At 41.1% G+C, this 14,727-nt stretch overlaps 1 protein-coding gene across 1 annotated transcript in view; it reads left to right on the top strand.

Moving 5' to 3' along the window:
* Positions 1-853: 853 nt before the first annotated feature.
* Positions 854-14,727, top strand: part of SCAMP1 (secretory carrier membrane protein 1) — a 44,254-nt gene continuing 30,380 nt past the window's right edge. Inside the window, exons 1-2 of the mRNA XM_040090575.2 lie at positions 854-1,093; positions 13,888-13,965. Coding sequence (XP_039946509.1) covers positions 1,037-1,093; positions 13,888-13,965 — 135 coding nt within the window. The 5' untranslated portion in view covers positions 854-1,036. The remainder of the gene's footprint in view (positions 1,094-13,887; positions 13,966-14,727) is intronic.

A 14,727-nucleotide genomic window follows, 5' to 3' on the forward strand; every position in this document is an offset into this window, starting at 1 on the left:
TTGCTGGTTTTGAAAGTATTGCATCAAAGTAGACTGTTTTGGTGGCACTAAATTTCACATTTTAACCATAGCTCTGAACAAAGGTGCTCCTTTGCATTTATTTATATCTTTTGGACCAAATTGTTCAAACTGCACTGTCAGCATTTCTGAGGAAGTAAAATGTTTTGAACTGTCGGAAATGCTTTAATACTTCCAAAAGGCCTTTTTAATGCTTCCTCCCACGGAAGCGGGATTCCTTGACAGTGGTTCAAACCCGTCCCTTAGAACTTCTGTACAGGTCACCCGAGCAGCCACAAGCCGGGTTAAACTATTTACCATGCCAGTAGGATGCGGAAACGGGAGAGTAAATTCGTGTTTTACCAAGTAAGGCTTTCTGACTGCCTTCGCACGGCCACTTGACTCCCCAGACCAGCTCGGCCGTCCCGGCCCGCCCTGAGGGCTGCGGGGCGGGGGCCGGGACACGCAGGCACACACCCGGCAGGGGCCAGGCCGCCTCTGGCCGCCCACCGCCAGAGGAGCCCTGGGCCTCCTTCCCCCGCCGCTCCCAGCCAGCGCTGACTACCGAAGGCCCGGGATACGGCCCCCACTGCCCCACAGGAGCAGCGCAAACACGAGGACGGCCCCTACACTGCAAACCCTCCCACCGTCAGCTTATGCCCAACCCTCAGCCGGCCCGGGAACGGGCTCTTCTCCCACCCCTCGCTCCTCTCGCCCCGCCTCGCCTACGCCCCGGGAGCGGCCCGGCTCAGATACGAGCCCAGCTCCCGCCCGCCCCGGGGGCATCCGCTCCGCCTTCATCCCTTTCTCCCTCCCAGGACCATCCCACCCACAACTTCACTTCCGGGGCGGCCATTTTGGGCGGTCCGTGGCTGGTCGGTGCGGCGGGGCGGGCTCGGCCCGGGCCGCGGGGCTGTGACAGGGGCTGTGACAGCGGCTGTGACAGCGCCGGGGGGGACACCCGCCTCAGGCACCGTGGGCGCGCCGCCGCAGGGGCAGATCCGCCGCCCGGGGACCGCAGCGCCCGCCTGCCCCCGCCATGTCGGACTTCGACAGCAATCCCTTCGCCGACCCGGACCTCAACAACCCCTTCAAGGTGAGGGGCTCCTGGCGTTTCCTCGGTGTCGGGTATCGCCGAGCCTCGGGCTTCGCGCGAGAGGAAGCAAGCAAGGAAGGAAGGAAAGGGGGAAGGGAATAAGGAAGGAAGGAAGGAAGGTGGGAAGGGCCCCGTGGGAGCTGCGGGCCGGGGTCTCTGCCCTCAGCGGGCTGCGGAGGCCCGGAGTGGGGGTGGGGGCAGGCTGCGGAGGATAAGCAGCGTTTCACAACTTCAGGAGTCCGTGTTTCCTTCTGTAGCTAAAATAACACAGGTCGTATTTCAGATGCGATATTTCGATGGAAAAAACCGAAAAGTTTGGGGGGTTTTATTTTTTAAATTTATTTTTTATTTTTATTTTGACCCTAGCTTTGTGCTAGGGGTAACATTACTAAAGTCTTTTTTTTTTTTTTTTTTGGTCATCTCATTGAGCCAAATAGTTAAACTTAATGAATTAATCTACCTTCTTCTTCTCTAGCCTACTCCCACCCCCTTCAAGCTTAGTTGTTCCCTTACCTTATGTCTGAAGTTATCAGGGTACCAATGGCTGGGCATGAGTTCTGTGCTGCATCTCAAACTGCTTTGTTGTGATGTGCTAGAAAGCTTGTAGGTTTTGCACTGTTGACTTGTCATACTGCTGTAAATTCTTTCTTCACTCACTGGCTTCAGCTGTCAAAACGAACTGATCTCCCTGGATTCTTCCTCTGCTGTTTTTTTCTTTGTTATTTGAATCCAGTTCAACTAACTTCAGAAGCTACCTACTTTGATAAAATTGCTGTACTTTTTGCAGGCACTTTAAAGCACACAGATAGTATATGGCAGCTAGTTTAGAATATTAGCTGGAATAATTAAGCTTTTTAAAAATTGAGCTGGCACATTTCAAGCCAAGCATCCTTCTGTCCACATAGATGCTGGAAGCATAATGTTCCTAATATTTGTTCATTAGAGTCAGTCTGAATCATTAGTTTTGTTTTTATGGTCATAAAACGTAGGCAGTAGTATTCATTGGGCTAGAATTCCTTAGGCTGAGATCTGTTTTCACTTGTAGTATGCAGTGCAGTGACCTTCCAGGTGAACACAATTCCTGGTGTTGAATCTGCTGCCAACAGTAGTGTGGGCTGGTACCAGTGTCAGTGAGTACTGTTCTTTTTGGTACCAAGCACTGAAAAGTTGTCATTCTAGGATGTGACTTCAGCAACAGAAATACATGATGCTTTTCCTTTTACTTCCATCTTTCTTGTGGTAGTTAATCAAATAACATCCGGGCAAACTCCACGGCAGTAAGGGGTATTAGATGCAAAATAGCTGCCTCTGCAGTGCTAAGCAGGCTGTGTAACTGGTCCTGTGTAGTGTTGTGAGACCTAAACGAGGCACGCACCTGAACTACATTTCCAGTATGAAGATACTGCTTAAAGTTCAAAAGCTTATTCCAGTTTCTCTTTAGGGAAAGACTTCTGTTGTAACTGTTGGGCAGAATCCATGTTCTGCTTCTCCTCTGCAGTGCATCATGATAAGAGTACTCTTTAACAGCTTCTCTGTAACTTAAAGCTCTCTATTTGGATTTCATTTGTAGAAGATGGTTCAGGAAAGCTGTGTACTTTTTCAGAGGCTTTTTTCTCTTCCTTTTCTAGCTAGTCTTTGCTAGCTTCCATGACATTCTACTGCCCGTGAAAGAATCTTGCATACCTTTACTTACCCGTGCATTTAACTTGAAGGGGCAAAAGGCCTCATATATAAGCTAAAGCTTGATGGCCATCTCGTTGGCAGAACAGCTTTGAAATTAGCGGGTAGTAATGCATGTGTGTATTTAAGTTTTGTCTATGTGTTTTAAAGTACTTTACACGCAGAACCAGTATTTCCAGATGGACCCTGACAGCCTAAGTCGTATTGTATAAACACTGTAGGTTTAGACAGTGTACTGGGTAGTGATGTACTCATATTTTTGTCTTTGCTTGATATTTTTATCTATGATGTGATTAGTTGTTTTCCTTGTTTTTGAAGCTGCTTCCTTTGCTAATGTAAAATCACAAAGTAGTGTGGCAGAGAAGGGATGGGAAGGCATCAGGTGGAAGAGTAGTTGCCAAGGTCTAAAGATAGGACCTTTTTTTTTTCTTAAACATTTTGGTTTTACTAGCTGTCTGTGATCTACATGGGAGGTTTCCTGTGACTGTTCTTTTGCCTTTTAAAGAAAAGATGAGAGCAGAGCTTCTTGCTTGATGTTGAATCAAATAAAAATGTTCTCTGGAAAGATAATGGTAAAACATGCTCAGTGTTTTGGGTAGTTAATACTTTCGGAAGTCTAAAAATAAATTACCTTCTGGAAAAACTGAAATTAGTTTACCTGGCTTGATCATGAAGTTCTGTGGATTTTGAGACAAGTGGCTACCTAACATTTGCATTTTTTCATTCTTTGTTGCTTTAAGAAAAACAACAAACTGGAACTGAATCCAGACTCGGATATGCTGTAAGTCATGGTTTTCCTCTCCAAATAAATGTCCTCTGAATGCTATACCATCAAAGCCAAAATAGGGGTTTTTTTGAAAGACAGAGGGTAGTGAAACAAACAGATAAGTGACATGCTAACATTTACAAGCTTTTGATAATGTTGAAGTTATGCAGAAGAAAATGCATTCATGTACCATACAAACGAAGATTTGAGAATCCTTTTATAATATGATGTATCAGTAGTGTGAAGAAGTACACATTGGTGTAACCTCAGGTATCATGAATGGAAGCAGGTTAGTAATGAAATCTATTAATTTCATTTCCTAAGAAGCACTAGTCATAGCTTGTGAGTGTGAATTCACATTTTGTAAAGCTCTCACTTGCATGTGCTGCAGTCCCACCAAACAGGGTGAGCAGAGCCGGTGTGGTGGTGGTAACTGCATTCAGGGCTAGGCAAATCTATAGAGAGGAGGCAGATCTGAGCCCAAGTTAGGAAACCAAGCCAGGGTCAGGATCACGTCCAGTGAAAGTAAACAGGATCAGCCAAGAGTCCTCTGATGACTGGGTGTTAGTAAGGGTTGGGGGTCTGACCACTTAAGAGGAGTTGGAGAATCCTCAAGGTCCTGACAGTCTGTCTTAAATAGAGTGAAGCAGCACAAGATAAATTTTGTATGACAAAACAAAGGAACATTTTTAATGTAGCTGTCTCCTTGTGTTCTTTTTTTTTTTAAATGTCATAGGATAGGTGATAGTTGTAGTCTTCTGTCTTGGAAGGTGATACAGTTACAAAGGTTCTGAAACAGCAGTCTCAAAATTCAGTGTAAGTATCATTTACTCGGAAACAATCAGCAGTTCATCTACAATAAAAATTGTAGGTTCTCGGGGCGGGGGGGGTGTTGTTTGTTTGTTCTTGTTTTGTTTTTGTTGTTGGTCGGTTGTTAGGGGTTTTTTTTTCCCTAAGTGAACAGTCCTACTACTCAGAGAAGTTTTTTAAAAGTAGAGCTATGAATTTCTTAGGCTTTTGGATCTTGGCTGACAGATGGCAAAAGGTTTGAAAACTGACTGTTTATTATCCAAACAATATGAAACAGTTATTATTTGGTGGCTGTAGAATGAGAACTATAAACACTGAGTTAGGCAACGAATTCTGTTGGGTCAGTTCATCTGATGTGTTTAGCTCTGAGCAGATACATGTATTTGACACCATAGAAATGATGATAAACTTGAAAACTAAGATACACTTCTGTTCAAGTGTGAATGGTGACCTTCAGGGAAAAGCCAAGTCACTATGTGATAGGAAGAGTTTTCTTTTTTCCTGATCAGATTTAGTGTGGGAGGGCACAGTCAGAGCAGACCTCAAATGTATGTAATGTTAAGTATTTGAGTAGTTTCTTTGAGTCAGATTAGGGATCCAGACTGTGCTTACCTCTGAGTTGTTGCTCCAGAAAGACACAGATCTTGCATCCTTTTGTCATGCCTGACATTCCTGTTTGGATGGCTGAGATACTCTGTGATACCCAAAAATGGCTCTGAATTGCTCCCACTGAGGTCACAGGATTACTTGATGTGCTAGAAGTAATTCCAGTTATAAGTTGGATATTACACTTAATCTTAACTCACATGAGCACAAATTAATCTCCTGTCTGGTTTGATGGGAAATACAACCTAGAGGTTTGATGCTGAAAGCGGTTGGGCAAATGACTGCTGCCTTCTGTGGCAGCAGAATTTATTCTGTTGTTGCTGAAGTGAAGCTGAAGTGATAGAAACTTACAGGAAGAAAGAGAAATCGTGATTTTTTTTTTTAAGAATTGGGACCCTTAATACCTAAAATGTTTGTGCAGCTTTAGAACAGAGCAGTTTTGTTGCATGCATATATGCATGACTGAGTTTTAATTCCTGTATCTGACTATAAAATATACTGATTTAAGTTGTCTGTTCTAAAGTTAGTAAAGGACATAAAATACAGGTATTTTTTTCTTACTTTTACTATCTGGTTTCCCTTCATGTCTTCAAAAATTATGACTACCCCTAAATATTGCATAATTTAATGCTGAACATCATGGTAGCGGATTGTCCTTTAGCTGTCCTACATGGAAGTTGTCTTTCAAGAGTACACTTCACCAGTGCTGTAACTGCACTGTAATCTATTAAAAATGTGGGGAGTTTTAATAGTTATTCAATATCTTATAGCTGTGTTTTTCCCTCTACATTTTCACTGAAGTGTTAGCACATATTGCCTGGTGTTACTATTGCACTGTATTCTGAGATTCAGTGTTATAAAGAGGAACACGCGCGTATCAGAGCTGGGAGAGGAGTGTGATTTAAGAACAGCTATGAGATGGAGGTGATACTTTGTTAGGCATCCAGTACTCCATTGCAAGATGAGTCTGTTGCAAACTTTAGGACAAATTTGGCCTTGTCGGTCTCTGAAGTTCTTTTACGTTTCAGAGGTGGGGACTTTGCCTAGCTCAGTTGCTCAGAACCTTTCACAGCTCTGCTTTCATATGATGAATGTGACATATAACAAGCAGCATTCAAAAGACAAATATAAGAAATCCCAGTGGGCTACTTTTGCAGTATCCTATTTAATAATTGTGTTCAGGCAGAGTGGGAAAGGAGGCTACGTGAACATAATTTCAGGCGTGGGTTGGGTAAATGACTGATAAGTGATCAATATGTTAAACTTGAAAGACTTGGAATTATGGAAGAACTATTATGTGGCCACTTGGGTATTGTTATTATTTTTAGTCCAGAATTTTTTACCCAATGTTCATTCAACATGTATGAGTTGCAATTTCAGAGGCTTAATCCAGTAGTCTTATGGGACTGAGAAACACTCCAGAACCTGTTTATGAGCAGTGTGATGGATAATTTTCTCGTTGGTCAAGAAATCACAAAAATCAGACCAACAGGCATTTTGTGTTGTATTTTTGCTTAATTTTCTGACCTGGTGGTGTTATCTTAGGGAGTACTTCAGAGACAGCCGGAAGTACAACTGTTACTATTACTATAACCTCTTCCCACCCCCAAAATCAAAATCCACAAAACTTCAGGATGATTTCTTACTGAAATCTTACTTTCCATTTTTTAGGTTCTGTGTATCTTAAATGATTTTTATTTGAAATTGTTTTCGGTTGCTGATGTGCTGTAAAAGCTTTATAATCTCTATCCAAATCAGTGTTTAGTGTTTATAAACCCCATTTCCTGACCTCTGCAATAAAATACTCCTTTTATTTCCCTGCTAATCCTCAGGACTAAACTGAGAAAATGTTCTGTGCAGGAAATGCTTTTGTCTTTTTGGTAGAAGAGTAGGTATCCCTCAAAGTGAAAAGATTTTCATCAACATGAATGACAGTTTGGAGGGGCTCATTTCTAGTTCACTCCATTCCCTTCACTTAAATCAAAATCACAACAATGTAAGCTTAACTGATGGCATTTTTCAGATTATTGCTAAATTATGTATTTTACTGGTGGTGGAACAATTCTGGACCCATATCCAGTGAACAATAATTCCAATAACCGTCATTACAGATGTATTTACTTCTTCAGTCTTTAATTTGGTTGTGTCTTCTGTCTTAGTGAAACTGGTAGCTGATGACTAGTTTTGGTCTCCTAGACAACAGAGGTCTATTCCCTTCAATTTTGTTTTTTAAAAAGCTGTAAAGGCTCGTGTAGATTGTTCTGCTCTGTTTTAAACATTCTTGTTTGTAGTTAATTGTGTTTGTACGCCCTCTGTGATAACTGGAAATTCAGTTAATTTTATCTGTATCTGAGTGATGTGAACATAATTTGTCAACTTGGCACAGAAGATGTTTTTAATAGTTTTATAGGCACTCTTGCCAGTATGAAATATAAAGGTGTTGTTTTTTCTGTGTTTGTTTTGTCAGTTTTTGTTACTGTTTGTTGGGGTGTTTTTCTGACTTTTCCATACTTGGCGTAAAAAATAGGTTGCTGCTTGTACTTGTCTTGTTGGCATTAAAAGAAGTGTATTAATGTTTCCTTTTGTGATTGATGTTACAGGAGAGAGACTGCAACAATCATATAAAAGAAAAGATTTAAATGGAAAATGGCTAAATTAATTTGTACTACTTTCTTAAAACTTCAGTCTCCTAAACGAATTCAGATCTTGAAAATGTCATTTGAAATGACTGCATGACTTAAATGCACCAATAGCTACAATAGCTGGCTATGAAAAATAGTCTGTTTTTAATTCTGTGATTGTATGACTAATAAAAGGATCAGAAGCTCTGGGTTTGAACTGGCAGGAGTTTGGGTGAGATAAGGCTGGGTGGAATATCAGATATGGAAAATAAATTATTACAGCATAGATTTACTTATTTCTGTGGAATATTAGTTTTTACTCTTTTTAACCAGTAGAATATGCATGTCATGCAGCACAGAAATTTGATGTCATTAATTTAAATGCAACTTCTTCTGAGTGTGTCACCCTGCACAACATTTATAGTCTATATTCATTATTCGAACCCTGAACAATTTCTAGATTCAAGAGGGTTTTTTTATTCTGCAGCAGTGAATATGAGTGCTTCACAGTTTTCATCACTGTGCTTAGATGAGTTGGCATTTGCTCAGTTTTTAAAATGAGATGCAGTGAGTGTAAGGTAAATGATTCAAAACAATCCTTTGTGTTTTGTGGGACGTTAGGTCTAATCTCTTCAGAAATATTGTAAGTAGTGTTTTGAAATATGAAGTGTAGCTCCTGTTGGTATCAGTCATTTGATGCGCTGTAGGTGTTCAGAGCAATTAGAATACCACCTAAAGCTGGGCACCCTGACTGTGAAGAGCTGAGGACAGTTCTAGCAGTGAATGAGTTATAGGAGAGAGATGAATTTCCAGGCTGGTACTTGCCTCCTTCAGCTGTAACATTCCACTTTTCCTGCAATGACTGGTTTATTTTTTCTTGAGTCCTTCTGTGTCACAAACTTCTGTTGAAGTCCAGACTGTGTCATTCAAGTTTTCTGCATGCAGAATTTGAATGCTGCTTGCAGTGGTGGAGTTCAATTTGAGTATTTCAATACAAATGTAATTTTCTTTGTTTACTGGGCAATGAAACTATACTTGAATAGAGCTATTTTTGAATGTCCTCTGGGTCATTCAGGTTTCTTAGAGCTGCTGCTACTTTAGCAAACAATAGCAATATTTGGCAGTGTAGCAGTTGTTAATTCAAAATGGGAATGGACTTCTGATAAAGGGCTTCTTGCTCTAATCACTGTATATATATGTGTTGAACTTATTTTTGAGTGCTAAAACTTGCTCTAGTACGTCTGGTTGTCTCAGCATATGTTTTCTTTCATTTGTCAGTGTTGGAACGTCACAGTAGATGTACAAAGAGATCTGAGGAGTTTTTGACCCTGATCTTCTCTAAAACACTAGGAAAAAAGGCTTTCTTTCATCAGATATTTATTTTTGTTTGTATGTTGTATTTCTGAATATAGGTTGCTCTTCTGAATTTGACTTGACTGCCATTCTGCTCTTTTGATATGGCTGCTGTTCAGTGGGTATCTCATGGGTCTGATACTGTAGTTATTCAAATAACTGAATTTATGGTCTGCAGGCACACTTGGTTAGTAGTGCACTCTTCAAACACAAGTTCAGTGTTGAAATATACTTTTTAAGCAGCTAATTCAACCTAAAATCCTAAGTGCTATTAAAGCAATAGTAATTAGACCTACCGTTTCACTGTGTGGCTGATGGTTAGTGATCACAAATTGCATCACAATTGCATCACAATCACAAATTGAACATTTTTCTGTGACAGGGAGTTACATGAGAGCATTTTTGAAACGGCTATCATACTGAAAGCGTGAACAAAGTGTTCTATGCTCTGCTAGTTGACATTAACATGTAAAGACTGCAGTGAGTGTACTAGGTCTGACTAGGATGGAGTTAATCTTTTTCAGAGCAGTCCCTTGGTCTGTGTTTCAGGTTTGTGACCAAGACAGTGCTGGAAAGGCACTGATGTGCTTGCACGTTGCTGTGCAGTGCTTGCACAGCACCAAGACCACCTTTGTGGCACACTCTTGCTTCCCCTCAGGGAATAGACTTGGGCAGGAGGCTGGGAGGGGACATGGGCAGAGCCACTGACCCAGCTGACCAGGGGGATCTTGGATGCTGCGTAGCATTGTGCTTGGCAGCGACGCTGGAGGTGGCGGTAGTAGTGGGGAGAGCTCTTGCGAGCAACCATTGCTCAGAAGCTGAATGGGGGTGTGTGTGTATTGTGGGAGCAATTGCCTTTGCATGATTTGAGGGGTTTTATTGTCTTTTTTTTTGCCTCTACCTTCCCCTCTCCCCTCCCACCTTTAAACTGTCTTTTTCTGGACAACCGCAAATTTTATTTGCTTTTTCCTTGGTTCTCCCGTATCCCACTGCAGAGAGCAGTGAGTGAGCCAACTAGTCTGGGGGCTTTGCTGCTGGCTATAGTAGACATACCACAATAAGATAAAAGTTTTCAGCTGTATACAGCTTTTTACTGTTCTGTATATTGAATTATGAAATTGTCTTGTTTATATTAACTTTGTTTTAACATCATCTTTTTTGATCTTGTACCGATGAGTCTAGTAAACCAATGTGTAATTAAAATGTTATATTTAATTATTCCCATATTTTTAATGTACTTTTCTGTTCAACATTTCAAGTAATTTCTGATTGAATTTTGACAAAAAATATACTCACTGCATCATGTTTTCCTCTTTTTTGTTATTCATCTGCACAGTATTTTGTGATAGCCATTCTAGCAAAGAACATGGTAACAATTAATTAGTTTCCCAGTTTATGCCAGACCTGATGATATTTTAGTTGTAACATTGTTTTTGAGTCTAGTCTGGTAACGGTGGCAAGCTTGTGAGGGAGACTCACCACCGTGGCTATTTTGAAACAATTAACTAAAGATGCGTCAAATGTAAGAAATCTGATAGTTGAATTGAACTTCACCTTGTTTTGTACACTTCTTTAGAAAAGGTGATTCTTGTTCAGTGTCCATTGAAATACTGCTTTGCAACTAAATACATGCTTTAATGAAAAGTGGTTTGTGACCAGAGGGTGTTTTAAGTATGCTTATGTACATGAATTTGTTTAAAATATACAACATATAATTTTTTCATTTTAGAGGCAATGTTTTTTCTTAAGCTTTTTCATAGCAATTTTTTAAAATTGCCTCCTACGAACAGTTTTCTGAGTAAAGCTATTGGAAAAAACAGACTTGTTCTCATTTGCTCTGTCCCTTGGGATTTTAGAACTGATAGGTGTTCTGCCCTGTTTTTTTTTCTAGGTGTAAGTAAGTTGACTGCAGCCATTAAGAAAGTCCTCTTCCTACATCTGCAGATAAAGCTCCTGCTATAAAGATTAAGCTAAGGCCATAACAGATGCTGATTCTAAGAAAGCAGATTCTGCATTTAAAATTGACTTTTACTTTATTTGGCTTAATAATTTCTGTATTTACTTAAGTGTAGATAAGTCACTTACTGGTTTGTTTTTTTTTAAAATATATATATGTAATAGAATCATAGAACAGCTTGGGTTGGAAGGGACCTTAAAGACCGTCTATTTCCATGCCTCCATGCCGTAGGCAGGCGTTGCATCGTGTGGCAGCAGTGACCATCGTGTCCAGGGAGGTTACAACCACCCGCCCCTGCCCCGGGCCTGGGTAGGGGTGAGGACGAGGAGAGGTGAAGACAAAGAGGGCGAGAAGGGGCAGGGTCATGGTTTTTATCAGGTATTTTAGGGGAGGAGTATTAGGGTTTAGGTCAAGTGAGGAGATCAGATTTCAGCCTTCTCAAAACAGGACTCCACGGGCAGGGACACCTTCCACTAGACCAGGTTGCCCAGAGCTCCATCCAGCCTGGCCTTGAACACTTCTAGGGATGGGGTATCCACATCTTCCTGAGCAACCGTTCCAGTGTCTCACCATCCTCACAGTAAAGAATTCCTTTGTAATGTAAACCTACTCCCTTTCAGTTTGAATCTATGTGCCTATTCCTGTCACTGCTTGCTCTTGTAAAAAGTCTCTCTCCGTCTTTCTTGTACGTTCCCTTCAGGTACTGGAAGGCCACAATTAGGTCATCCGTAAGCCTTTTCCAGGCTAAACAAACCCCAATTCTTTCAGCCTGTCTTTTCAGGAGAGGTGCTCCAGTCCTCTGATCATCTTGGTGTCCCTCCTCTGGACTCACTCCAGCAGGTCCATGTCCTCCCTGTGCTGGGAGCCCAGAGCTGATGCAGCTCTGCAGGTGGGGTCTCAGCAGAGCAGAGCAGAGGGGCAGAATCCCCTCCCTGGCCCTGCTGCCCACACTGCTCTGGATGCAGCCCAGGACACGTTTGGCTCTCTGGGCTGGGAGTGCCCATGGCTGGGTCATGTCCAGCTCTCACCCTGCAGCACCCCCAGGGCCTCCTGGGCAGGGCTGCTCTGATCTCTCCATGCCCGGCCTCTGTTGATACCAGGGTTGCTCCGACCCAGGGGCAGCAGCAGCAGCACTTGGTCTTGTTAAACCTCCTGAGATTCCCATGTGCCCTCTCCTAGAGCTTGTCCAGGTCCCTCTGGATGGCATGCCCACCCTCGGGTGTGTCAGCTGTGCCACTCAGCTTGGGGTCATTTGCAGATTTGCTGAGAATGCACTCAGTTTGTCTATGTCATTAGTGAGGATATTAAATAACGCTGCTCCCAATGCAGATCCTTGAGAGACACTTGTCATTGATGTCCTCAGTCACCTGCACCTCCATGTGCCTTAGCACAGCCTTTAGGAGGATCTGTTCCATCATTTCCCAGGCGCAGGAATGGGGCAGACAGGTCAATAGTTCCCAGGGTCCACTTTTCTTAGAAATGGCTACCATGTTTCCCCTTTTCCAGTCACCTGGGACTTTCCCTGAGTGCAGTGACTTTTCAAATGTCATGGAGAGAGGCTTGACAACTACATCAGCCAATTCCCTCAGGACTCTGGGATGCATCTTGTCAGGTCCATCAGATTTAGGTAAACTCCAGTTCCTTGGGTGGTCGTGAACCTGATCTTTTAGAGTGGCTAGTACTTTATTCTCCCAGTTCTCCTGTCATCCATCCACTTCAGAGGTGTGGGAAGAGGCTGCCTGTGAAGACTGTGACAAAAATGTTGAATACCTCAGCCTTCTCTTCCTTCATTGTTACCAGTTTTCCATTGTTACCAGCTGCATTATTGCGTATGAACTTCTTTGACCTTCCTTTTCTGCTTAATAAACCTGTAGAGACCCTTCTTGTTATTCGTTGCGTGGCGTGTAAAGGTTTTAAATCTGTCTTTAAAAGGAATATGAATGTAAATATATATAAATATATATTTATTTTCTTCTCCATCTTTGTCAACTCCAGTTTGTTTTCTAACGTTGAACTAGACTGTTGGAAATGAGAAAATATCTACATCTAAACATAACAGTTACAAGTAAATAGTATGTATATAGCTCTTTTTTGTGTTTGGTGTATGTATAAAATATTGTACATTTGTACATTTTTGTAAATATAAATGTAACCAACAGTATTGAATAAATGGATTTACTAGTTTTCAAGAAACCTTACCTTTTATCCATTGCTTTATTCTGAAAATTCAACAATTTTAAGGCACAGAAACAATGTGGTAGAACCAGGTGTCACATGGAATAAGTACAGGTTTTTTCAGACTAAGTTGGTGTGGTTCATTGTAATGGGCACTTTTATTCTTCTGCAGAACAAAGCCTGCTTGTCTGTAGCACAGAGGAATGTTTCATTCCTGAAATCATTTTCTCAAGCTAAATCTTGAGCAGTCTTTCTTGCTGCACAATTTATTGAGGTAGAAAAAATGAAACCTTTTTCCTTAGTTTTACTAGTTCAGGTAGAAGCTGAGTCAGAAGTGCTTTTGGCATTATGGGACACTGTTTCTTCAGCTTCATTTTTATGAAATGCTTTCTCTGTTCTTAATGAGGTTGGATGTACTTCTGGGTAGGGAAGTCCAAGGGTTACAGAAAACTCTTTTCTTCTCTTGTGCTTTTCAAGTGTATAGGCAAGGCATGGAGTCCACCCCTTGTCAACATAGCAGGATAGAGGTTTTTTCCCTTCTCTGATCAGAGCTCTTTTCCTTATAAATCAAATATATGACAGATGGGGTTTCTGTTAATACTGTGATAACAGTATAGATATATATAAAATCTAGGTTTATAAGAAGCTCAGAAAGAAGTGATGTTAGTTTTGAGATAAAGAGGTGAATGTTCACAGACTTCTTTAGTGAAAACAAATCTTTTTTACTTTGAAAGAAAATCTGACTTTTATATCATATAATGATGTGAGTATTAACTTTTTGATTATATGCGCGTGCACGGATTTACACTACTGTTTCCTCTTCTAGGATCCTTCTGTTACACAAGTGACAAGGAATGTTCCTCCGGGGCTTGATGAGTACAATCCGTTCTCTGATTCAAGAACAGTAAGCACATTTATTTCTTAATCATGCTGTTAATCTTTGATTTGTGAGGTTTTATTTTCAGAATTGGGTCTGATGCTGTAGAATGTATGATGGACTAGCTACAGGTGGTGGAAGATGTGTAAGAATAGACAGTTCCATTAAGTATTTGGAGGATGTGTTGGCAAGGCTGGTTTCAGAGAGCTTTGACTTGTTAAGGAGGACTGGCCCTCTGAAAGAGGACCAAAACAGAACTGATTTTTTTTCCTGTCACGGGCTTCTGATAGTCTGTATTCTGGTTTTCTGCATTTCACTAGCTTTGAGGTTTATGAGTGTGGCACACTTATCCAGGGTTTTGCTTTTGATTTTTGTTTCACTTAATGAAAATACTGCTCAGAATAAGGAAAACACTGTGTTTAAATAACAGTCCACAGGCTTTGAATAGTGGTGCAGTAGTGAAAGGAAAAATGTATGTCAAAGAAACAGTTGTTTCACACCTCTAATTATAGAGTTTCCATATACTTTGTGCTTCTTTTCCGTTGGGAGGAATACAAGAGTAAATTTATACTGTAGCCACATTTTTCAGTGGTTGCTTTTGATAGCGAAGATCTTGTGCAAGATTATCAAAATGTGTGGCTGGTTATTGTCTGTCAATATAATTTATGTATTTTTAAAATGCAGTCTTATCTTTTAATGTCAAATCTGGTAGTGCTGTTAGGGAGTGCTAATATTTGAATATTTGCAATGCCATGCATGGAGCAACAGAATTCACTTGTGAGAGAGAAG

This window comes from Hirundo rustica, chromosome Z, assembly GCF_015227805.2.
Source record: "Hirundo rustica isolate bHirRus1 chromosome Z, bHirRus1.pri.v3, whole genome shotgun sequence".
NCBI lineage: Eukaryota > Metazoa > Chordata > Aves > Passeriformes > Hirundinidae > Hirundo > Hirundo rustica.